The sequence below is a fragment of the Argentina silus genome (genome assembly GCF_951799395.1).
Source record: "Argentina silus genome assembly, chromosome: 22".
Classification (NCBI taxonomy): domain Eukaryota; kingdom Metazoa; phylum Chordata; class Actinopteri; order Argentiniformes; family Argentinidae; genus Argentina; species Argentina silus.
This window is the reverse complement of record NC_139676.1, coordinates 12610146-12634724: the sequence shown is the minus strand read 5'-3', so window position 1 is coordinate 12634724 and position 24579 is coordinate 12610146. Positions and strand designations below refer to the sequence as shown.

General features: G+C 46.0%; 3 protein-coding genes across 4 annotated transcripts in view; all 3 read right to left on the bottom strand.

Moving 5' to 3' along the window:
• Window positions 1-555: 555 nt before the first annotated feature.
• LOC310821532 (intraflagellar transport protein 56) lies at window positions 556-9087 on the bottom strand. The gene is made up of 18 exons (XM_083693619.1): window positions 8821-9087; window positions 8511-8657; window positions 8139-8231; window positions 7679-7793; window positions 7517-7566; window positions 7171-7316; window positions 6579-6750; window positions 5786-5860; window positions 5462-5564; window positions 4992-5047; window positions 4618-4671; window positions 4403-4466; window positions 4163-4251; window positions 3458-3541; window positions 3281-3350; window positions 3010-3116; window positions 1352-1485; window positions 556-1044 (listed from the first exon to the last, which is right to left on the bottom strand). The coding sequence occupies exons 1-18, from the start codon at window positions 8821-8823 to the stop codon at window positions 930-932; spliced, it is 1677 nt and encodes a 558-aa protein (XP_083549745.1). The 5' UTR covers window positions 8824-9087; the 3' UTR covers window positions 556-929.
• A 2467-nt stretch (window positions 9088-11554) lies between these two features.
• rpsa (ribosomal protein SA) lies at window positions 11555-17034 on the bottom strand. 2 transcript variants are annotated; one of them, XM_083694387.1, is made up of 8 exons: window positions 16964-17034; window positions 15955-16126; window positions 14955-15073; window positions 14286-14531; window positions 13356-13484; window positions 12387-12567; window positions 11867-11911; window positions 11555-11729 (listed from the first exon to the last, which is right to left on the bottom strand). In XM_083694387.1, the coding sequence occupies exons 2-8, from the start codon at window positions 16085-16087 to the stop codon at window positions 11635-11637; spliced, it is 948 nt and encodes a 315-aa protein (XP_083550513.1). In that variant the 5' UTR covers window positions 16088-16126; window positions 16964-17034; the 3' UTR covers window positions 11555-11634. The 2 variants fall into 2 exon arrangements, with proteins under 2 accessions (XP_083550513.1, XP_083550514.1); XM_083694388.1 differs by having other exon boundaries at window positions 12399-12567.
• A 2026-nt stretch (window positions 17035-19060) lies between these two features.
• The window catches only part of slc25a38b (solute carrier family 25 member 38b), a 9683-nt gene continuing 4164 nt past the window's right edge, over window positions 19061-24579 (bottom strand). Inside the window, exons 5-8 of the mRNA XM_083693961.1 lie at window positions 24050-24229; window positions 22443-22611; window positions 22055-22218; window positions 19061-21052 (exon numbers count right to left, since the gene is read on the bottom strand). Of these exons, the coding sequence (XP_083550087.1) occupies window positions 20930-21052; window positions 22055-22218; window positions 22443-22611; window positions 24050-24229 (636 nt within the window). The 3' untranslated portion in view covers window positions 19061-20929. The remainder of the gene's footprint in view (window positions 21053-22054; window positions 22219-22442; window positions 22612-24049; window positions 24230-24579) is intronic.

Genomic DNA, 24579 nt, shown 5'->3' with positions numbered 1-24579 from the left:
ATTATGACCTTTACAGATATCTGACAATAGCACATTTGGATCAGACAACGCCAGTGTCATCAATAAACATTTAAGATTCGCTCACGATCATTGGCACATTGCAAGGCGTCAGTTGTGTGATTCCATTTTTATCCTGTCCATTCTCTCAGAAGAGCTGAAATGCTGAATTGTGCGTTTTTCCACAATGCCCTACACACACAAATCAAATCCCAACCGGAACCAAACAAGCCAGTTGGATGGCTATCTGGGTGTTGTCACCCACCCAGCCCATGCTAATCTATAATAACACAAGCATTGATGAGCACCTGTTGCTACAGGACTCTTGTATAAATTGCTTTGTGTTATTCTGTGCTGTCCACTATTCAGCTGCTCAACAAAAGGTGGATGTTAAGCACAACAAACGCAAGCATTCGTTACATCATCACTCAATTATACAAGAATGACGTCATCAGAGAAGGAGTGGAATGATGAACTGGTTGAACAAATAAACAATGGATACAAATAACTGACAACAGGACAAGTCATAAAAGAATACATTTTAATACTTGGATCAGCATCACAATACAAATATACATCCATAATTTCAATAGAGAAAATACAAATAGAAATTTCAAATGCAATTCATTGGCATAAGTGCACAGTCAGACTTAGATGTACAGTTGAAATGATGAATTCATGATCAAAACAATACAGTATTATAACTTCACAATGTAGAATCATCAGTGTCTGCAAACAATACAAACATTCTTATAGATTTTTGCAGCTAAAACTTTTCGTCTGGTAATAAGTGCCTGTATAAATGTATGATTCTACAAATTACAGATTCTACAATATTGTAATTCCATAATTCTAACATGTATGTTCTGTTCTACAATTCTAACATGCATGTTTAGTTTAGTTATGTAAGTACAACATGTATGTTCAGTATGTTATGAGAGAGGGACCCTGTTGTCTTTGGCCCACTTCCTGAGCGCTCTGATGATGTACTCCACCTGGGGGTTTCCTGAGCTCCGCAGCAGGGGCAGTACCTCCTTCAGTGTCTCCCTGAGGAAAAGGCGGTAATTGCTATTTAATTAGCAGCAGGAACGGATGACAAAACAATAACACAATATCTTTAATGACATGTTAATACAACAATGATTTGAAAAACGAAGCAGCAGTTTATGGACTGCTTAAGGCACAAAAAAATACTCATCTGTCGAGGACATTCTTTTCACGAGAGTAAGACAGAAATGGCTTTGTTATAAAGTGTGATCAACATGTTTATGTACCTCACGCTGATCACACTTGTGTGCTGGTCACAGACCACAAGTACAGAACACTAAACAAACAATCATGGACCAGTATTTACTTAGGCTCTCTGCCTGCCAATATGAGCTGGAAGATTCCTACACAGGCCCCTCTTTTGCCCTCCCAGTAGTTGGAGCCTGGGTCCAGTTTCTCCAGAGCATCGAATGCTTTGGCTGCATAGTAGAACTGTCCCATCTGAAAGCACAGACAAAACCGCTACATTTAATATTGAGCATTGAGTTACAATTTCCCCCAACCTAGAGTAAAAACCTAACCCTAGACTAAAAAGCATCATCAATGGAGGGTCTCCGTTGAAAGTGTGATTCGGTCCAGGACTCGGCTTGATCTGTTGCTTGGGAAACCGCCCCAAAGAGTGTAGTGAGTAAGGGGGATAGCTGGCACAAGCCTGGCTGGCTGCCTGGGTGATGGTCAAGATACCCATCGACCATCCTTATTGGTCGGGTAAGGAGAAAAGAGGGGCAGAAAATCACTACCTGTCTTCCGCCGTAGATTGAAGACCCATCTCTTCAGGCTACATCTTGACTGTCCCTCCTAAAGACCTCTTCACCCCCCACTACCCTTCTATACAGTTCCTCTACTGTAAAAAAAAGAAAAATGCTTCTAGCATTGTGACTGCCAATGGCCCCTGGTCCTAGCATAGATTTTCATATGATGACTGATGTATAGATGATTCACTTACTTTAGACAAATGTACTTGTTGTAAGTCGCTTTGGATAAAAGCGTCTGCTAAATGTCAACTATTTTAATTTAAGTAAATGAAACAGATGAAGAACACCAAGATGGCGCTGACGAGTACAGTCGCCGCGTGGCGAGCTCCTCCTCAACGTTGTATTTCCGTGTTAATTTTCATATTTTATTGTTACCGTCCGGATATTTGCAGTTGTGTTAAAAAAATGTTAATATATATTTTTAGGGCATTTCTGCTTTATTGGGATAGAGACAGTAGAGATTGACAGGAAGGATGGGTGAGAGAGAGGAGGGATGACATGCAGGATATGTTGAGGGTCGGAATCGAACCAGGGACCTGGCGATGATATGGTATGCTCCTTAGTGTGCTACGCCACTGAGCGCCCCAATATTTGCACTGTTGAGAGGAAGCTTGCGAATCTAAGCGTTTCTTTTAAGAGTTTACATGGCGTCTCCTGTGCATAGGATCAATAAACTTTGACTTGGCAGATGTGGGTTGTTATATGAAGTCTGTCAGGATGATGGATGCATGAAAGCTGTTTTGCTTGAGGTGAGTAGAACGAAGCACACCACAGCTGGAGACAGGCAGCATGATAAAGTGTACATAACGCTTGCACCCTAAAAGCTACCCTGGAAACTCAGGAGGGAGAACATCAGACATCACCTTATGCATCAAGAACGCATTTCTCTGGGCGTTCAGTGGCGTAGCACACTAAGGCGCGTGCCATATCATCGCAAGGTCCCTGGTTTGATTCCGGCCATCGACATGTCCTGCATGTCATCCCTCCTCTCTCTCACCCATCCTTCCTGTCAATCTCTACTATCTCTATCCCAATAAAGCAGAAATGCCCTAAAAATATATTAAAAAAAAGAATGTATTTCTTGAGATGAGCATCAAGATGAAACATTGGATAGCATTCCGTAGATAACGTCACGTTTGCACAGCGAGAGCTAGGCGGGCTAGGCGGGCTTGGCAACGCAGCAACAGGGGGAAGCAGTAAAGAGCATCACCTTATAGCATTCATTGGCAATGAGCTGCAGGAGGCTGAAGGAGTCGGACGAAGTCCCCATCTTCAGATACAGGTCCCAGGCGAGACGCCCTTTCTGGTTCATTACGTCTGAGTGAAATGGAGGGACAAAAACCGGTGAATACATTTAGAATGACTTTCGGAAGCTAAGTTTGTGTTTTACACTGAACGAAATGCTGGAACACATTCAGTGATTTTTTAATTTCTTTGAATGTTTTGAATGTTTTTAATTGTACCGTCGTTTATATACTTACAGCACCGTGCCAGCCAGCTTAGGTACACATAGTCTGTTTTTATCTTCTCACTCTGAATCAGCAGAAACACCTGAGACCAACGTACAACACAATTACAACATGACCAGTTAAAAAGGAATGTCAATGCGTTGGTCTTGCGAGTGGCGATATTCTTTTGTAAACGCTGACTTCTAATACCTCCTCTGCCTCTTTGTAGTTGCCCAGCGCTGCTTTGGCTTGGGCGTAGTTGAAGTTGAACGTGTCCTCGCTGTAGAAGTAACTCTGTAAGGCATGACACAGGCCAATGAACATACACTCACCAAACAGTTTATTAGGAACACTATACTGATACTGGGTAGGGCCTCCCTTTATACAACATGATATGGAGGAAGAATTCCTCAATACTTTCACCATACTACTTTATATATGCCATCTAGCTGATGCTTTTATCCAAAGCGACTTACACTCCAGTGAGTGCATACATTCTTCAGTATACACTCACCGAACACTTTATCAGGAACACCTGTACACCTTCTCATGATGGAGGTGGTGTAATGGTGTGGGGAATGTTTTCTTGGAACACTTTGGGCCCGTTAATACCAATCAATCATTGATCATGTCATCATGGACCAGAATCTCAAAGGAATGTTTCCAACATCTTGTGGAATCAATGCCACGAAGAATCAAGGCTGTTTTGAGAGCAAAGGGAGGCCCTACCCAGTATTAGTATAGTGTTCCTAATAAAGTACTCGGTGAGTGTATATGGTCCCAGCGGGACACTTTCACACAATTATGATGTACAATGCAAGCCAACATGATATGCATTAAAATGTTTATTTGTGTATGCAAATGTATCTATATCTAAGTTTGGTGTGTATACATGTACTGAGTGATCTGGCCAACCTTGACTGAGTTGAGGTAGATGAGCACATCTTCAAACTGTCTCAGTAGGAAGAAGCAGGAGGCCATGCACTGTCTACCAGGTATGGTGTCTAGAAGGAGACGCACACAGTGAGTCAAACACACACACACACACACACACACACACACACACACACACACACACACACACACACACAAATAGCCTGTTGCCTACAGGCATACACAGGCATGTTCAGAATCAGAGGGTCGTATTCAAATCACCGCATTCGCTGGCTGAGCCTCCAACCAACTGGAAGAACTGCTGAGCAATCTTCAGGTGGTCCCTCTGAGAGAGCGAGAGAAGACATGCACAAGGTGAAAGAAAGGAAGAGGACAGACACACAGGGAGGAAGAAAAATGTGAAAATCTCCATTTACATCTATACCGTGTCCCTTGTGTGTTTCTTATACTTATATAAAAAAACACACTGTACTCACTGATCCAATTTCTTGACCCAACGCAGCATTTACCACTCCTTTCAGAATGTATTCCTTGAAATAGATAAGACACAGTTAAAACTGTTTGCTCTGGCTGGCACAGGTACCACAACACAGGCAGCTATTATATTAGCTAAAAGTGTAGTATCTAGTTGGTCTTCTACTGCTCCAGGGCACCGAATATGGCTGACCCTGTGCCCAGAGCCCAGAGCTCTGTTCTCCCTTGGGGGTGTGCATGTGTGTTGTCTCGAAGAGGGGGGGGGCAGTGCATGTGTGTTGTCTCTGTGGGGGGTGGGGGGGGGGGGGGTGCAAAAACGACCACATTCCAACAACTGATGAGAATTGATTGAATGGCAAATAAACAGTCCTCTCACCTGCGGCGTGGTTGGCTCCAGTTCTTTGATGAGGTTGAACGCCTCTTGAACGTCATCTGAAAAACACGAGACAAAACTAGCTCAAAAGCTCCTTATAACCTATATAGGTTCTATGTTAAAACCCACCCCTGGGACTCACACAGCCAAGGTGTGATTCTTAAATGTGTTTTTTTTAAGGGCATTTCTGCTTTATTGGGATAGAGACAGTAGAGACTGACAGGAAGGATGGTTGAGAGAGAGAGGAGGGATGACAGGTCGGGGGTCGTAATCGAACCGGGAACCTTGCGATTATGTGGTAAGCGCATTAGTGTGCTACGCCACTAAGCGCCCCCAAGATGTGATATGATTCTAATTCCACCACTTAGTTTCAGACTCCACAGTACTCTTATGCAGTGCATTCAGAATGTGCTATGAATCAGAGTGGCTTGATGAAGGGGGAATATGCTACATATGACCATATATGGTCTCACCTTGTCTGAGGTAGTAGATGACTAGGTTCAGACGTGCCTCAGAGATGACATCAATGAGCGGGGGAAGCACCTGTAAGGCCCCCTCACCACCACGGAACACTACCTGTGGACACACGCACACGCACACGCACACACACACACACGGACATTTACATTTATGGCATTTAGCAGACACACGCACGCACGCACACGCGCACGCGCGCACACACACACACACACACACGCACACGCACACGCACACGCACACGCACACGCACACACACAGTATCAGAGAAAGAGAGTATTTGGGGTCACACACACGGCAGAACTTGTTGAGCAGCTTACCAGGTTATGTCTGATAAGCTCCTTAGCAAACTCAAAGGAGCAGGAGGAGATGTCTATCAGGTTCTTTAACTCAGCCTCGAGAGAGAGAGAGAAAATAACAAAAGGTTGAATGACACACTGATAGATGATTGCCATTAAACACTTTGAATTGCTTTGTTGTTCATACAAAACCACAATGTTGAATAAATGACACAATTTCAAAATGCTATAAATGTCTTCGCTAAAAAAGTTTTAAGAACGTATCAGTTGCTCTGCAGAGGAAATTACGTGGGTAGACACTAAATGTCGACAACGTCATTTCGTCATGACAAAATCATACACGTATGTCAAGCGCAGTACTTGAGGTGTGCTTGATTTAGCTCGGAGTTTGCACTTCTGGGACTATTCCATTGGTTCTACAGTAAACTGAAGCGCAGATGAAGCGTTTGACGTTTGACCCAGATCTTCTGTGCTCGTTGGACAACAGGCACGGTTAACAGCTCGTCCTTGTTGACTCTGGACAATCCACTATTCTATTGTTATAATCTACTATTGCACTATTATTTGTACACAGAATACACAGTATTTGGCTGCTACTTACTGTCTTTACTGACTGTTCTTTTTGCACTGTTTAAATTATTTTTATTGAATGTTTTACTTTTAGTATGTCTTGTCTTATCTGTTGTGCCTGGGCACTTTATCTGTCTCACCGTGGGAGAGTGAGAAACGTCCTCTCGATTCCTTTGTATGTCTTGACATGTGAAGAATTGACAATAAAGCCACTTTGACTTTGACTTTGACTTTGTTGCTGTACCTCGGCTGCCTTGCCGTTGTAGAGCCTGAAGTGGTTGCAGGCCTTGAGGTTGAGGGCGATGGTGGACTCCGGGATACTCTGCAGGTACACGGCCAGCACCTCCTGGGACACGTCGTAGTAGTCCAGCTTGTAGTAGCACAGGGCCACGTACACATTCAGAGCCAGGCACTCTCTGGAAAAAAAACGAAGAAAAAAAAACCCGAAACAATGTAATTCGTCCTGCAATGATCAGTTGCTTTGCCTCTAGTCCCATTGCTCACGTTGTGTTCATTAACGGTCAACTTTGACAACTTACATTTACATTTACATTTATGGCATTTAGCAGACGTCTTTATCCAAAGCGACTTACAACAAATACATTTGTTTAAGTAAGTGAATCATCTATCCATCAGTCATCATAAGACAAGGTAATCAATGCTCACACCAGGGGCCATTGGCAGTCGTAATGCCAGAAGCCAAAGACAACTTTGATGGGAGTAGAATAGAGTAGAATAGAATAAAATAGCATAGCATAGAATAGAATAGAACAGAGCACCTGTTCTATTGTATTGTATTGTTTTGTATTCTATTATATTCTATTCTATTCTTGTACCTGTTCTGCAGCAGGATGCGTTTGTAGATGTCTATGGCCTCCTGGTAGTGGGAGCGCATGTAGTGGATGGAGGCCAGGCTGAGCTGGTCCTCCGTCACGTCCTCCAGGTTCTGGTGGAAACCCATCAGCTTCTTCTCATCGTTGAACTGGGAGCAGAGCGGGAGAGAGACAGGATGTTTACTACTTAAGGCGTTATATAAGCTTTATGCTACACACATACTGTAAAAGCACTTGTGAATTGTCTATTGTCTATAATTGTGAATTGTCTATAACCCGCGATTGTCATTTATGGAGGTGAGAAGAGCGACTGTTTAGATAGGGACAAAGATAAACATGTTTTCCCAACCTTGTGAGCCAAGTGGAAGAGAAGGCGATTCTGGAGCGGACACTTTGGAGCTACGGAAGAAGAAAGGGGGGGAAAGCAGATAGGGAATTAGACGAGACGAAAGAGGAGGACACGAGACATGTTAAATACCACAAAACACGTTGTTGCGTATTTACTCCCCACCCTTGGATGCAGCCTGCTCAGCCTCCGTGTAGAGCCCTAGGAAGAACAGAGTGCAGGCCAGAAACACCCACACTTCCTCTGGACTCTCAGGCCTCACGCTCAGAGACCTGTACTCCTGTCAAGAAGAGAAACAGGTATGGGTGTTGCATCTTCATTGCTCTGTGATGCACAAAGCTCATGGTTTTTTTTTTTGGCTACATGATGCAGGTGGTCATGTACCTGCATGTACTCTCTCCTGTTTATAATAAATAAATAAAAATCCTTCTTCTAGCATTGTGACTGCCTATGGCCCCTGGTCTGAGCATTGATTACTTCATCTTATGATGACTGACGGATAGATGATTCACTTACTTAGACAAATGTATTTGTTGTAAGTCGCTTTGGATAAAGGCGTCTGCTAAATGCCATAAATGTAACTACTCTGACACACACAGTCACACACACACACACAGCTTATTACCTCCATTGCTCTCTTGTAATCACCCAAGTGAAACGCACAGTAGCCGATCCACAGGTCGGCATGCTCCTCTTTCTCTCCCACATCCCGCTGGAACTGGATGAAGACAGGACGCATACACACCAGTATCAGCAAAATGACACACACTCTTGGGACACCCTCTTAAATCTGTAACAGGATGGTCTGAGCAAGTACAGACAACATCGGGGTGAGAACGCTTTTGGAACTGCCAAGACATCTTATTATCTTATTTAAGAGTGAAATTCCAACATGTGAGGGCCCCTCTCTTCATCAATGCAACGTCTAAAAATAAACGTATCTTTTAACTGACGACTTGAAGAACCAGTCGGTGTCAGCTACAGGCTGTCTGTCTACCTCTAGCAGTGTCAGAGCCCCCAGGTAGTCCCTCTGGTTCAGGTATTCGTCTACTCGTGGAATCTTCTTGGCCTTGATCTTTTTCTTCTTCTCGCTGACACTGACTGAAGCTTCACCACCGACAGCTGGCTTCATCCGAGACAGAATCTAGAATATTGTGTCAAGAGAGAGTATTTGACACTAAAGCTTAAACGTTAAACCGTAAAAGTTGTACGAAAATCAATCTGGATGGTATCTTAACTGTCACCAACTACATTTAGCCTGATTAGGTAGCTAGCTAGCTACCTCCTCAGCTTGCTAGCCAACTTACCATGATGAAACAGAAGTCACTCTTGCATGTGGAATATAACTAGCGAACGAGTTAGATCTAAAATAAATAAATAATAATAATAATGTAAATCAGATAGCTAGCTAAGTGCTAGCTTGCCTCTACTGTTGTTTAGCCAGCCAGCTAACTCCACTCTCAGCCACCTCCTCTTTGCTCGATAGGCAACATAACGTTAGTAAGTGTACCTCAAGAAAGCAATATCTAACTAGCAAGTAAATTCGCTTTTTCGCGAATTCCTTCTGAAGAGAAACCTCTTATCTTTGCTTCGACGCTTTCTGAAATGTAAGAGTGTGTTTTGCTGCAGAGTGCCCAGGCGCTAGCTAGCATAGCATCCGTCCATGTGAGGGTGTGGGGATTTACACTAGTTGCCTAGCAACGTAGGCTAGATTGAGGTGGGTCTGAGGGATGATAGGGACGTGCGAGTATCTTTATAAACACCCAGGTTGTGAATGGTTTCACTTTTAGCCGTTTTTGCGAAGTGTGTATACATTAATGAAAATATACAAAAAAGATGTACAATTCTCCTACTGGGCATGGTCCTTCAAATAGCGTGATTTGGGCCTTTTGCAATCGCAATAGCCCCAGTGGCCTAATGGATAAGGCACTGGCCTCCTAAGCCAGGGATTGTGGGTTCGAGTCCCATCTGGGGTGAAACCTTTTCACCTCCATCATGCGGCAACATTGTTGGGAGATAATAGACAAATTCGGTGATGAGTTAATGTATGAAAATCTCACACTGAAATTCCTCTCACAGATGTTCAACAATAAATTAAAGTTAGCTTTTTCCCTACTCCAATGCTGAAAGACCACATTTCTTTTTAATTGCCCAATCTGTTTAATTACACCAATTCTGACAACGTTTTCAAAGTCTGTCTACCATATGCATATGCATATTATTGATGTACAGTCAACATTCATTGACTATAATTGCGTGTTAAGACAAGAGGTCTGTCAGCAATTGCCACAAACTGTGGTATGTGGAGGCATGTGGCTCTCACATCAGTCATAATGAGGTGCTTTAAGAGGTTGGTTAAGTCCCATATGAATTCCTCTCTACGTGCAACACTAGACCCCCCCTCCAATTTCCATATCGTCCCAACAGATCCACTGATGACCCCATCGCCTTCACCCTACACACTGGTCCGTCTCACCTGGAGGAGAAGGGCACCTACGTGAAAACGCTGTTTATTGACTACAGCTCAGCATTCATCACCATAGTCCCCTCCAAGCTCAAGGACCTGGGTCTTAACACCCCCCCTATGTAACTGGACCCTGGACTTCCCGACCATCTCCTCCACTCTGACTGTCAATAAAGGGGGCCTCCCAGGGCTGTGTGCTCAGTCCCCTGCTGCTCAGACTCCCTGTTCACCCACGACTGCATGGCCACGCACAGCTCCAACACCATTATCAAGCTTGCTGATGACACCAACGTAGTTGGTGCCATCAGCAACCAATGATGACGAGACAGCCTACAGGGATGAGATAAATGTCCTGGCAGACTGGTGGCGGGATAATAATCTCTCTCTTAATGTCAGCAAAACCAAGGAGCTGATTGTGGACCATTAAGAGCATCCTGTCCGTCTGCATCCCCGCCTGGCATGGCAGCTGCAACGCACAGGACCGTGAAAACCCTGCAGAGAGTAGCGAAAACGGTCCAGTCCATCACAGGCCGTGAGCTCCCAGCCGTCCACACCATCTACTCCGAGAGATGCAAGAGGAAGGCCAGGAAGATCATCCTGTTCTCCGTTTCCATCTGGCAGAAGGTACTGAAAGCATCCAGTCCCGGACCAACAGGTTTCGGAATAGCTTGTACCCTCAAGCCATTAGACTGTTGAACTGACAATAACACACACACACACACACACCTGGAATACACCTCAGGTGTACACACCTCAACTGACTATACCTCTACCTCTACCACTACCTCCACCCCACCCCACTCAGTGACACACTCCACTGTCTTTGCACTTTACCCTCTACTCCCTCTCCTGCTGCTATAATAATCCTGCATATTTTATCTGATTATTTCTACTGTTTAATTATGGTTCCTGTTTATATTTGATATATTACCCTTGTTACATTCTATCGTTGATTGATGCTGTTGAGAGCTGCTGTGCCTCAGGCATTTTGTTACGTATTCATCAACGTAACGACAAATAAACAAGACTTGAATTCCGTTGTTCATTGCGTCTCTGAACATCACTAAGAACTGGACGTGTAAATTACAAGTTTATGAAATGCAGTGTGCCTCCCCAGATCTGAGGGCAATAGAATCTGGATGTTCAAAAGAAAGCTCTGGACGCACCCTTCTAACCTTGAGTTTACACAGTGCTCTTTTTTTGTTCTTCATGTTTCTTTCATTCTTGTCTGTCTATTTAATTGTATTGCATTAGTCCAACTTCACAATTATCACATAGCGTGCCCAACTGCCAACCGTCAATTCTCAGTCCGAACTTAAGTTTCTACTCTGTTCTACACTATGTTTACATCTAAGACTTCATACTTCACCATACATTGTACATCATTGGTGTGAAACACATTATATTTATAGCACATTTTGTACATAAATGCAATCAATTTAATTAGGTATCAATATCAATGGGTTCAGTATTGTAGAGCGTGTTTTGTTTCTGCTTTTGGACTGGAGAAGGCCTTCTTACCCAAACAACATAAAATCATTACACTCCCACGCCCATAAAAAGAAACGAAGACCAGGCTCAATAAATAACCAACTTTATTGACTTCACAGCTCATCGCTGCTTTATGATTCAGGTACTGGTTATGACAGACATCAACCTAAGACCAATCAGAAGTGGCTCCACCCCACTCAGAAGCCTGGGCGGTGGGGGCAGCTGACCAATCCTCAGTGGCAGGCTGGGTGCTCCAGTCCTCTGTCAGAACAAGAGTGTGTGTGAACATACGACCAAACAGAACATCTAACTGGTAATAAAACACATACAACAGCGCTCGCCCTACCACCATACATGACTGTAATAACAATGATTAATAATGATAATAATTAACTTACCGGCAAAACCTTCAGCAGGGGTTGGGGCTTTAGCTGGGGCAGCAGCTGATAACAAGAGTAACAGTTTTAGTAAGTGATCATATACGTTTCGCATTTCATATTTTCAGTTACAAAACTGGTGTCATGACTAACATTCTGCCAGGTTTAAATGTTGTTCCATCACGGATTGAGGTTGTACAGCATGTGTAAGACTGCCACCTCACCCACCGGTGATGACATCACTCTTCCCTTCATCGACAACTCACACAGCCACCGACCAGACAGAGCAAGTGCTTTTTTGAAGGGGGGGGGGGGGCACTAATAACTGACCTAAGATCGACAAGACACTCTGACAACTTGACAACTACGGCGGAGGGTGCATCAACTTGACAACTACGGCGGAGGGTGTATCAACTTGACAACTACGGCGGAGGGTGTATCAACTTGACAACTACGGCAGAGGGTGTATCAACTTGACAACTACGGCAGAGGGTGTATCAACTTGACAACTACGGCGGAGGGTGCCACGGGTTTAACTTACAGGGTTCCTTACCCTCAATGCCAGCAGGGAACTGCTGAATGGGTACAGAGGGCACCTGGACCCCCTCGGACCAGTCAGCGACCTCGGGCTGGGCGAAGTCAGCGGTGGGGGCGGTCCACTCCCCCTGGAACTCCTCCTTGCCGACGGCCTTCTCCGCAGCCGCCTGCTCCTCCTTCTCGATCTGGAACAGGACAGAAGAAGAGGCAGTTCAGGCAACGTGGCGTTACTCGTGACGACAGGCTTTCCATTAAGACCTCTGGAATTACATACATTCTTCTCCATTCAAGCTGATCTAATACAACATGAAGGAGGCATATTTGACCCCAGCTCTCCCTTTTGTAGGAAATATAATGCCTGCAAGGCAGAAATACTTTCAGCGCAAATACACGGTCAAACGGGGGTCATGACTAACATCACAATGCCAGATTTAAGTGTTCCATCACGGATTGAGATTGTACAGCATGTGTAAGACTGCCACCTCACCCACCGGTGATGACATCACTCTTCCCTTCATCGACAACTCACACAGCCACCGACCAGACAGAGCAAGTGCTTTTTTGAAGGGGGGGACGGTCGGATGGACACTGTTCATTCATCTAAACTGTTAAAGGTTGTCGTGACAACTATTCTTCATGCTGAAGTACACATGTCCACTCCTTTACCGCTTCTGAATCCATAAGGGGCAGGGAACGAGTGGAACGGGACAGTCATCAGTTGAGTAGCGACTACCTTCCTCAATCAAAAGGACAGCGTCATGCCTGGGAGCGTGCTAGCATGTAAATAGGTGTGTGCATGCATGCGCATTTATATGAGCGTCCACCATAGTAGCCCTGCATGCGTGTGTGTGTGTGTACACAGCAGTAGCCCAGTTTGGGTGTGTGTGTGTGTGTGTACACAGCAGTAGCCCAGTTTGGGTGTGTGTACACAGCAGTAGCCCAGTTTGGGTGTGTGTGTGCGTGTGTGGGTTACCTCCTCAGGGTCTCTGTAGAAGTAGAGATCAGGCATGACCTCCCAGGGGTGCTCCCTGGAGATGGTACCCCTCATCCTCAGCACCTCCCTGGCCAGCATCCACCACATCAGACCCACGGAGTGGTGACCCTGGAACACAGGAGCCCATCAAGTCAGCTTAGACGACACACACACACACACACACACACACACGAAAGGTCACGCACGGGACGCGGAATCATTCTCTGACGTTCACGATGTAGCAGGCATGTAAACATTCTCCCCGGGTTCACACATAATGGAAACAATGGAGTAATACAACACAGCTGGACAACACCAGGCAGTGTATGGGCGAAATGTTCAGATTCTCTCTCTCACACACACACACACACTAGGGGAATGCCCCGCGGTGGGGAATGTGCTGCATCATGAGGTTCACAGTCATTGTCAGAGCAAGTAAACAGAATTAGTCGGTGGATTAGATGTTCCCATGTCAAATGATGTCAACGACGTTAACCAGGGAGAGGGGTTATTTTAAGGAATGTTGTTTTGGGAGGCAGTCGTAAAAACGCACTCGTCCACCCGGCGAAGTACACGTCATAAAGCGTGTGTCACGTAATTGTGGCGCAGGTTACTATCAAACCCCAGTCACGGGGCGGGAAGCCCTCCTGGTGTTAGCGAATCCTGGCCGAGTCACTCTGGCACACTTCCGACACCTGAACACCGACCGCACGGCGCCAGGCTTTAACTGTGTGCGGTACGTACTGCAGTTGTCAACGTGGGACTGATGGGAGGAGAGTAGCCAATGTTAAGCTTGTAAACAAAAAGAAATAAGTGGCACTTGTTTGTGTTTCTTTGCATGAATAGTAGGGATCGTTAAAGAGTTTCTCAGCAGTATTGAGGGGTGTGTGTGTGTGTATGTATGTATGTATGTATGTATGTGTGTAGTACCTTGTTGTTGCAGGGGATGGCGATGTCCACGTATCTGAGCGGGGAGTCGGTGTTGCACAGGGCGATGGTGGGGATGTTGACGTAGGACGCCTCCGTCAGGGGCTGGTGGTCGGCACGGGGGTCCGTGACGATCAGGAGGCGGGGCTCCCTGAACGCAGCCTGGATCTGATTGGTGAACGTTCCCGGGGTGAAACGGCCATGGAAGGTGGTGGCGCCGGTGGCGGACGCAAACTTCAGCACGGCCCTCTGAGGAGAACGAGGAGAGAGGTTACAGCGAGGACAGAACAACACGAATAAGAGCCTCTGAAGACCAACATGACAAGATGATATTTAGTCTTTTTGTTTTGATCATATGTAATACACCTTGCCTCAACTAGGCGTGACACAGCCAACGACGGCATACTGAACAGGTCAAAGGTCAAATGTTCTTGTGGCGCAGGTTACTATCAAACCCCAGTCATGGGGCGGGAAGCCCTCCTGGTGTTAGCGAATCCCGGCCGAGTCACTCTCGCACACTTCCGACACCTGAACGCCGACCGCACGGCGCCAGGCTTTAACTGTGTGCTGACCGTCAATCACAGAATATTTCCTTCAAAAAGACTTACATCATCCTCAGCTACATGCATCCTCCTGAACGGCTCCTGGGTGGGTTAACACAGGGCCTCTCACCTGGCCGGTGTTCCTAGAGGAGATGACGCACACGTCAGCTGGGTTCTCGATGGCCACGATGGCGCGAGCGGCCAGCAGCAGCTTCTCCCAGGTCTTCTTCAGGTTGATGATGAACACACCTGAGGATGACAATCGATGAGGACATTAAGTCCAGTGTTTATTAATGTGTTACTAATATAATTATTCCTAAAAACAGTGATCCTCAGTGATGTCTGGATTGTCTGAACATTAAGGCTGCAGTCCGATTCTGCATCATTCATGCTGAAGTATACAATCCTTCACACCTTTCATGCTTTTGTATCTACAAAGGGGAGTGAGCTTACATTGAAGACTTACATTGCAGTGAGTGCATACATTTCAGTATATATAGTTCCAACGGGAATCGAACCCCCAACCTAAGCGTTGTTAGCGCCATGCTCTACCAACTGAGCCACAGAGGACAATGCCAAGACGTGGCATTACTCATGCAGATAGGATGTCCATTATGAGCTCCAGAATGAACACAGTTCTCCGTAGTTCAAGCTGATCTAACAATATGACAGAAGCATATTTCCATCCTGACTCCACCTTTGGAACAAATACAACGGACAAAAACAATATCCTGTGCAAAAACATAACTGGTGTCATGACTAACACACTGCCAAGTTTAAATGTTGTTCCATCACGGATTGAGATAGTACAGCACGTGTAAGACTGCCACCTCACCCACCGGTGATGATAATATCACTCTTCCCTTCATCGACAACTCACACAGCCACCGACCAGACAGAGCAAGTGCTTTTTTGAAGGGGGGGACGGACGGACGGACACTGTTCATTCATCTAAACTGTTAAAGGTTGTCGTGACAACTATTCTTCATGCTGAAGTACACAAGTCCACTCCTTTAACGCTTCTGAATCCATAAGGGGTAGGTAACAATTGTACACTTCAGGGTGCAGGAGAGCTAATCTGGCCGATGGCCAGGGATAACAAGAGACCACCCGTTCATTCCACTACTCACCATCACTCTTCCTCTTGTAAACGTAGTGCTCCATCTGGAAGTCCATGTTGGTACCTCCCAGGTGGGTCCCTGCTGCCAGGAACTTCAGCACATCCTCCTCCTTCATCTGAAGGACATCCAGACCTCCGGACATCGTGACCACTTTTCCTGCGTTACGAGTTTAACGGAAAAGCTGGGTGGGGGCAAAAGAGAGAGGAGAACATTTAGGCAAAGCCTGGATCGCTGAGCTTCATTGACTTCCATTGGAATTGAGTGTACTGCTGTCTGTTAGTCGCGTATGCCTAGCGTTGTCTGTATGTTGCAAAAAAAACGTCCAGAGGGCGTATTACAGTCGTGCTCTGGCTGATAGGAGGTATTGTGGCGCAGGTTACTATCAAACCCCAGTCATGGGGCCGAAGCCCTCCTGGTGTTAGCGAAACCCGGCCGAGTCACTCTCGCACACTTCCGACACCTGAACACCGACCGCACGGTGCCAGGCTTTAATTGTGTGCTACACAACATTGAATAGATAGTCTGAGTGATCGTCATTATTTTCTAGGCGGGGAACAGAACTGATTTCAGTCATAACGGTTACTATCTTATGTGGCTGTTGCACCACCGGGACAGTGCTGTAAATGACCATGCTAGCATGAGTTTTCAACATCACACTGTCAATGTTGAAACATATCATTAGGCAACCAGTTAGTGGGGACAGCCTGTAGACGCAGTGAACGTAGGAAAGCCTTCTAGTTCAGTTGAATATAACCTCTATCGAGGTTGCTTGTTAGCATGCTCTACGGGCAACACCATTGTAATCTGCTAGCCTAGGTGTAGCAAGCAATGAGCATGCACGGCTTGGCTCCAGGCCTAGCGGAGGGTCTTATCTACCATTGAAATTAACCGATTCAGCTGCTGTAATTTGACAGATATTGTTGACAGCCAATGCACGGTCTCATAACAGTCCGTGTTATTGCATTAGTAACTGCCTATGCTCATATTGTCACAAGAAAATGCAAAATGTGTATCTCACCACGAGACAACGCCGTATGGAGTTCTGTACCTCACGGTAAAAAGAGGACGAGCAGAGGAAGTGGCGTGTGATATACCCAAAAACCCTCCAATCGCCGTGCGTTTCCGCCGCCAGAAATGTAGACGTAGGTGCAAAGTCACACAATAGTCAGTAGATGGCAGTCAAACACTATGGCCAGAGCTACGTGATCGTAAATAGTCATCTGAGTAAATTCAGGCCAGATATTTTCTTATATTATTGGATGATCAGATGATTATGAGCAGTAATTGGCATCTCTGCTTCCAGAAATCATATGCACGCTATGGTGGGAGAAATCCAAAGGGACCAGAAATGGCAATGAGCTGATTATTGGAATACATTTGATAAGGCCAGCTTAACCTGTCAAATGTTTTATTTATTTTTTTGCTATGGCCAGGATATATTTCGTCGTGTATCCTTCTTCTGTCCTTCGGGTGCTACTGGAAAGGTTGCGAGAGAATGTCATCTAAAAGATTCATATCACTAAGATGATTGTGTTCCTCTGAAGGCACTAGAGGCTTTGAATATTTAGATGCAGTTGCATCAATAGATATGCAAATTAAGACATTTATCCAAAATAGCGGACATGTAAAATCCTGCACTGCTTTGGAATTAAACCAATGCTAGCTACGTCACATGGAGAGGATTAGTTCGAGCCTGTTCCTTCCTGATATGTAAAATATATACTCAGGAGGAGGAAAAGGGACATGCAAGGAGAGCCTGGTGTGAATGATTGGAAACAATCTCCACTGAAATGCTGTTTTCCACATAACGCACACATCAAGCCAACTGTACACATTGTGTCTGCCCCGGAAATTCAGTATTACAAGGTGGATTTGCCCCAATTTGAAAGGCAGCCATGTTACATCCTTTACAGGGATGTACTGTAGTGGTAAGAAAACAAACAGGTGGGTAAACCCTTAACACCATGGATTGAATAGGTGGGTAAACCCTGAACATCATGGACAATAACCCTAATGTCATAGGTGGGTAAACACTGAGCATCATGGATGGATAACCCTAAGGTGGATAACCCTAATGCAAATAACACTGAGCAGAAAAGGTATAAAATAATTTAAAAAAAAAAGATGAATACATTGAGTTTACCCTCCACTACATCGCCGATCCTCTGCTCCCCACTAAAGAGACACTTAACAGTCTCAGAGTGTGAGAGTGAGGTCATTAAGAATACGTTGGCACAACCTTCGTGACAGTGTTCTTGTGTCATCATCAGGCACAGACAGCCTGACTGCCAGCGTCTGTGACTCTGTTCTCTTCCTCGTCACATCTGACCAGTCAGCAGGGAAGGCGTCTAGTGCAGTGCCTGACCGTCTCTCCCCATAAGGACCCCCGGGACAAGAAAGCCGGTGTTCCGAGGACACGGGCTCTAGCTGTCACGCTCTGTCGTGTCAACGTGGTGCTGTAGAGGAGTGGAGGAGAGCAGGAGGGGAGGGAGGAGAGGATAGGGGAGTGGAGGAGGGGAGGGGAGGAGAGGATGGGAGAGGAGAGGACAAGCGGGGGGGGGGAGTGGAGGATGGGGGAGTGGAGGAGAGCAGGCGGGGAGGGGAGGAGAGGATGGGGGAGTGGAGGAGGGGAGGAGAGGATGGGAGGACAGGAGAGGAGAGCAGGCAGGGAGGACAGGGGAGGATAGCAGGCGGGGAGGACAGGAGAACAGAGCAGGAAAAGAGAGCAGTAGAGGACAGGAGGGGAGGAGAGGATGGGGGAGTGGAGGAGGGGAGGAGAGGAGAGCAGGCGGGGAGGACAGGAGAGGATAGCAGGCGGGGAGGACAGGAGAACAGAGCAGGAAAAGAGAGCAGTAGAGGACAGGAGGGGAGAACAAGAGGAGAGCAGCAGGGGGTTCTGATAGAGCCTCGAGACTGAGGACCAAAATACTACATTTCTGAGACTCACTCAGAGTAAAAGATACCCACAAAGGAGTACAATATGTTAGGAACTGATTGATGAAGATGAAATGTTGCAATGAAGAGATAATGTAATGTAAGATTATGTACAATGTAATCAGTAATGATAATGTATGCCACATCAGGTTAAGACGCATATTGAATACAAACGCAATCATTTTTTACAAAACTGGGAATTTTATTAACTTAGAAACCAACAGGCACAGCATTGGTCTGAGATGCACAGACTAATATCTACAATAACAACGACCAAATATAGTTACAATATCAAGGACAAGAGTGATGAAGACGATGCAGACGATGAAGATGATCGGCAAGGCAAAAATGAACACCTTGGGGTAACGGCACACAGCACAGTTTGGTTAAGAGTTTGTGTTACAACACAGCAAACACAAGACAGGGCTGAAAAGATTCCTATCCAACAGCAAAATCAGCTCTCTCTCAGTTCAACAGCCGCAAAAGGAGCTTGAATTAATGTGCGTCTAATTCTAAAGTGCAGGTTCAACTCCCCCCACCCCCCCACAATTATCAGTTGTTTGAATAGAATGTAGAATTATTTGAATTATTATTCCATGGTCTAAGATGTTTATCTTGTCCACTGTATCCTTTAGACAAACATCAGCCAATAGCAAGCAGACGGTTATTGGCAAACATGTATTTGAATGATTCTCTTGAGCATGACAGGTTCATGTAAATGAGTTCATGCAGCCATTCTTGGTCCTGGAAGATTCCACAGGGGATATTCTGTACAATAATACATTTTCTCAACATAAAGATCACACCTTTTTAACAGCAACAAAATGTACATATAAACACTATCCATGGCACACTGTAACACCGTGGGCAAAGAAATATCTACAGTATACGTGCTTCAATGCTGAGAGTGAATGACTCACTGTGTTGTGTGAATAAGTATGTGCAAAACGTAAGGAAGGGCATCCAGGACCACGGCTGTTCAACGTTCATATGGATTCTGTATATCATGCAGTTGGTAATGCTGAAATGCTTCAGTCGCAGGTTTATTGTGATGTTTTATTATGGTACGGCGATACTGCCTGTACCCAAAATGGCTAAAAGTTGCATTGTCAGGGTTTACAAAGTGGGATTGACTATCATTACTTGTTAGGAAAGCACATCCGGTCTACTATGAATGCAACATGAATGCACTGGCTTAAGCATAATCCTAGATGAATTGGATAGAAAAAACGCAAAGCAATAAAGCGTAGTAACAGCTCAGAGAAATACTGAACATATCAGCCTAGACGAGCCTTTTTGTCACAACGCACAGCAAAACGGGTCATTTTGATTGTCCGAACTTACACCAAAAAGTCACCCTTGTAAATAAATATTCTTAAATTAGTCTATTATTGGGTCACAATAGCCACTCGAGTTTAGAGTTTTTAGGCGGTCACAACAAATGTGTTGTTGCACCGACATCATGCCACTGGTTTGTTTCTGTCTGCCTTGTCTGTTGTGCTCTCTGTCAGCAAGATGGAGTCCTCTTGCTGAGGTAAACAAACACAGGCTGCCACTGCCAGTTAGTCTGGAGGAGTGTTCCAGACACCTCCGTCACAGTCACTAACAGTGACAGTAGGACAGTTGGAGTGACACTGTCTCTGTTTCTGGGGGTGGGGGTGTCTGGGGTGGGGGTGGGGGTGTTACTGGAGCCAGGAGACCTCAGGAGTTCTGAGAGAGTCTTGGAGAGGGAGAAAGTTCACTTCACTGCAGTTACTGTAGGGAATGTCACTTAAGGTCTAGGTTTGACATAAGCGTGTAGGATCAAACACACACACACACACACACACACACACTTGTGCGCATGCACGAACGCACTTTTAACTCCATATCATTTACACCCACCTCCTTTCTCCCCTAAACCTTTGGAGTGATCAGAAAAAAAAGTCTCTCGACCATCAACCATCTTCTTCAGCGGTCCGCCTTCTTCAGCGGTCTTCCTCCTCTTCGACCAGCCAGTCAGGTGCTCCATCATCGATCTTTCAGTCGATCTTCCTCCTCCTCCTCCTCCTCATGACTTGAGGCCCATGCGGGCCATCAGCTGTTCGTACACGGTCCAGGCCATGGCAGCCATCAGCGTCCTCCTCAGAGACCTGGGCACCGCCCCCCTGAAGAACCCTTTCAGACCATGCTCCTGGAGGAGAACAGAGGAGAGAACCATCATTCCCACATCTGTTAGGAAATACATATGATACCTATACATAATATATATACACTCACTGAACAGTTTATTAGGAACACTGTACTTATACTGGGTAGGGCCTGTCCCTTTGCTCTGAAAACAGCCTCAATTCTTCGTGGCATTGATTCCACAAGATGTTGGAAACATTCCTTTGAGATTCTGGTCCATGATGACATGATTGTATCACGCAATTCCTGTAGGTTTTTCAGGTGCACTTTCAAGCTGTGAATCTCCCATTCTACCACATCCCAAAGGTGTTCTATTGGATTCAGATCCGGTGACTGGGAAGGCCGCATTTTTGCTTTGTGACATGGTGCATTATCATGCTGGAAGTAGCCATTAGAAGATGAGTAAATTGTGGCCATGAAGGGATGCACATGGTCAGCAACAACACTCAAATAGGCTGTGGCATTCAAGCGATGATTGATTGGCAATAACAGGCCCAAAGTGTGACAAGAAAACATTCCCCACACCATTACACCACCTCCACCATGAGAAGGTGTACAGGTGTTCCTAATAATGTGCTCAGTGAGTGTACATACACATATATCAGGGAATCAGAGAAGTCCAGGATGATGAAATGAGGGAAGAACAGAGAGGCAGGTCGAAGGTCAACTATACCAACAACAGCAACTTTCACGCAAATAAGTAGCCTATCATGTCTTCGCAATCTGAGTGGTAGTGAGTCATTGGGCCAGGGCATAACCGAGGTCAATAATCATTTTAGAATATCAACAGTAGGGGGCGCTCAGTGGCGTAGCACACTAAGGCGCATACCATATTATCGTTGTTACCATATTAGCCGTATGGTTAGATTCCGGCCATCGACATATCCTGCATGTCATCCCTCCTCTCTCTCACCCATCCTTCCTGTCAATCTCTACTATCTCTATCCCAATAAAAAAGCAGAAATGCCCTAAAGAAAAAGTAAAAAAAAGTAAAAAAGGGCCTTACCGTGTAGATGAAGCGTATAGCGTCCCTGGTGGTCCAATGGGAGGGGCTGACCTGGATGTGTGTCTTGACCACGTCAGCGGGCTGGGTTACCACGGACGCCAGGACACCGGCCACCACACCGCAGCCAAAGTTCACCAGAGGGGCGTAGGCTGATGAGCTGACCTCTGGGGGAGGGGAGGGGAGGGGAGGACACAGGGAGGGAGGGGAGGGGAGGGGAGGACACAGGGAGGGAGGGTTTCAGGCACAGACAGGCAGCAAGATATCATCAGACAAAGACCAGAAGGGACATATTCAGGATTCTCTCTCTCACTCAATCACTCACTCACTGACACAGACAGACACACACACACACACACACACACTCACACACACACTTTCTCTCTCTCACCCTGGGGCAGGGACTTCTTGGCCTGGCTGTAGAACATGACGTAGATCCCAGAGAAGGGCGCGTCTCGGAGCAGCGTGGCCGTCAGCCCTGAGAACAGAGCCCTGGGACCCTCCGTCTCACACACGCTCCTCAGAGCCCCCGCCACGCTCACGTAGTTGTACCGCCCGCTCTGGTGGAACACACATAACACACCTATTACACCTGTATCTGTAGACCAGGGGAGGCTGGTATAACACACCTATTACAACTCTGTATCTGTAGACCAGGGGAGTGTGGTATAACACACCTATTACAACTCTGTATCTGTAGACCAGGGGAGGCTGGTGGAGGTAGAAATCAGAGGACGGGCTCATTGCAATGCAGGGAATGACATGAGGAATCTTTCATTCCATTCCAGGCATTGCAATGAGCCCGTCCTCCGATTTCTACCTCCACCAGCCTCCACTGCTGTGGACCACACTACATTTATATCTACAAATGAAAATGTGCCCTCTGGCTAAACATGGCACATTTACTACCATGATGATCAATCCGTACTGTCCCTGTCAACATACAACACAGCTGGTAGGTAACACTCATACAGGGTAAAAACCAGGAACCACGCAGCCACTGCAAGATGGTGCGACGCGGATCCAGAAACGAGGAGCAACATTTGCATGATTACATAGTCGGTGATGATTACACATTCGCTGTGCACAGCTGGACCAAATGTAATCAACATCGATTACACCACTCTGGTGGAGCCAACATGGCTGACAGGAGGAGCATCCATTCACATGCTGATTCACATCCGAGTGTGTGTGTGTGTGTGTGTGTGTGTGTGTGTGTGTGTGTGCGTGTGTGTGTGTTTAACATGCTGATAGAAGTGTTCCCCCAGGCAACCAACTCTTCCAGCAGGCCTCCTACTCCTTTATATCCACCCTTCCAGTTCAGCACAGACCCGAAATACCCACACAGCCTGCTAACTGAAACACCCCCTTACACCCCTTCTCCTCTTCCCTTCTCCTCCTCCCTTCTCCTCCTCCTCTCCATTGTCACATTCTCTCCTCCTCTTCCTCCTTTCTCTGCATCATTCTCCTCCTCTTCCTCTTTTCTTTTCTCCTTCCTTTCGTGCATTCCTCAATATCATCCTAAACCACCGTTCCTCTCCTCCTCGTTCTGAAGCACATCTCCATCCATCCCTCCATCCCTCCGTCCTCCACCCCTCCCTCCCTCTCAACCTCTCTACCCTTCCCTCCTGCATGTGAATGAATTAACCGATGACTTTATTTTACATATTTGCCTTTTTCATCAAACATTTTTTATTGAGGATTAAAATCACCAAAAAAAAGTCTACTGACTTAATTCCATTGTGGTCATCCTGATAATCTAGTGTGCGGCCAGATGGATGGACTACACACTGATATGTACCTGACCCTGGTCTGGTCTAGTATAATATTTCTGCCATTTAGCTGACGCTTTTATCCAAAGCGACTCACATTGCAGTGAGTGCATACATTTTTCAGTATATATGGTCCCAGCAGGAATCAAACCCACAACCTAAGCGTTGTTAGCGCCATGCTCTACCAACTGAGCCACAGAGGACTACTTCAGTAACCTCCCCTCACCTCGAAGCGTGTCTTGATGACGGTGACGGGCAGCATGCAGATCCCCGCCACGGCCCTGGCGCCGCCCCCCAGCAGCACCGCCTCCCCGGCGTTGGGGGCTCGCTCCTGGAAGTAGTGCTGCTTCAGGGAGTAGAAGGTACTGAAGTAGATCCCCACTCCGGGGATGCAGCGCACGAATGACTGGAGAGGAGAGGAGATGAGGGGAGAGGAGAGGAGAGGAGAGGAGAGGAGGGGACAGGAGAGGAGAGGAGAGGAGAGGAGAGGAGAGGAAAAGCGTTAAAGAGGCGTTAAAAACAAGTTATTCAATCGTTCACATTTATTTGTAACATTTGTATGTTTAGAACTTGAACAATATAAAACAGTAAACACAATACAAACAACATGAACACCCGATCTCTCAGTGACGGACAAAATAAGCGCTATTCCCAGATGAACTGATGTTTTCAGAGACATAGGGAATGTTTTAGGCTGTTTTAGGCCTAAATGTGCAGACCGACAGCACACACACACACACACACACACACTCACAC

Bases quoted from the DNA above. Each gene is read 5' to 3' on its own strand.
- rpsa (XM_083694387.1), bottom strand. From the start codon at position 16,087: ATGTCCGGAGGTCTGGATGTCCTTCAGATGAAGGAGGAGGATGTGCTG. The intron at 13,485-14,285 runs GTACTACACACA...CCTGTGTTCCAG, and splicing joins CCATCCCCTGCAACAACAAG to GGTCACCACTCCGTGGGTCT. The intron at 11,730-11,866 runs GTAAGTTAATTA...TTGTTCTGACAG, and splicing joins CCCTGCTGAAGGTTTTGCCG to AGGACTGGAGCACCCAGCCT.
- LOC310821532 (XM_083693619.1), bottom strand. The intron at 7,317-7,516 runs GTTGGGAAAACA...CTCTGCTCCCAG, and splicing joins TCTTCCACTTGGCTCACAAG to TTCAACGATGAGAAGAAGCT. The intron at 5,565-5,785 runs GTAAGCTGCTCA...GTGTGTCCACAG, and splicing joins AGCTTATCAGACATAACCTG to GTAGTGTTCCGTGGTGGTGA.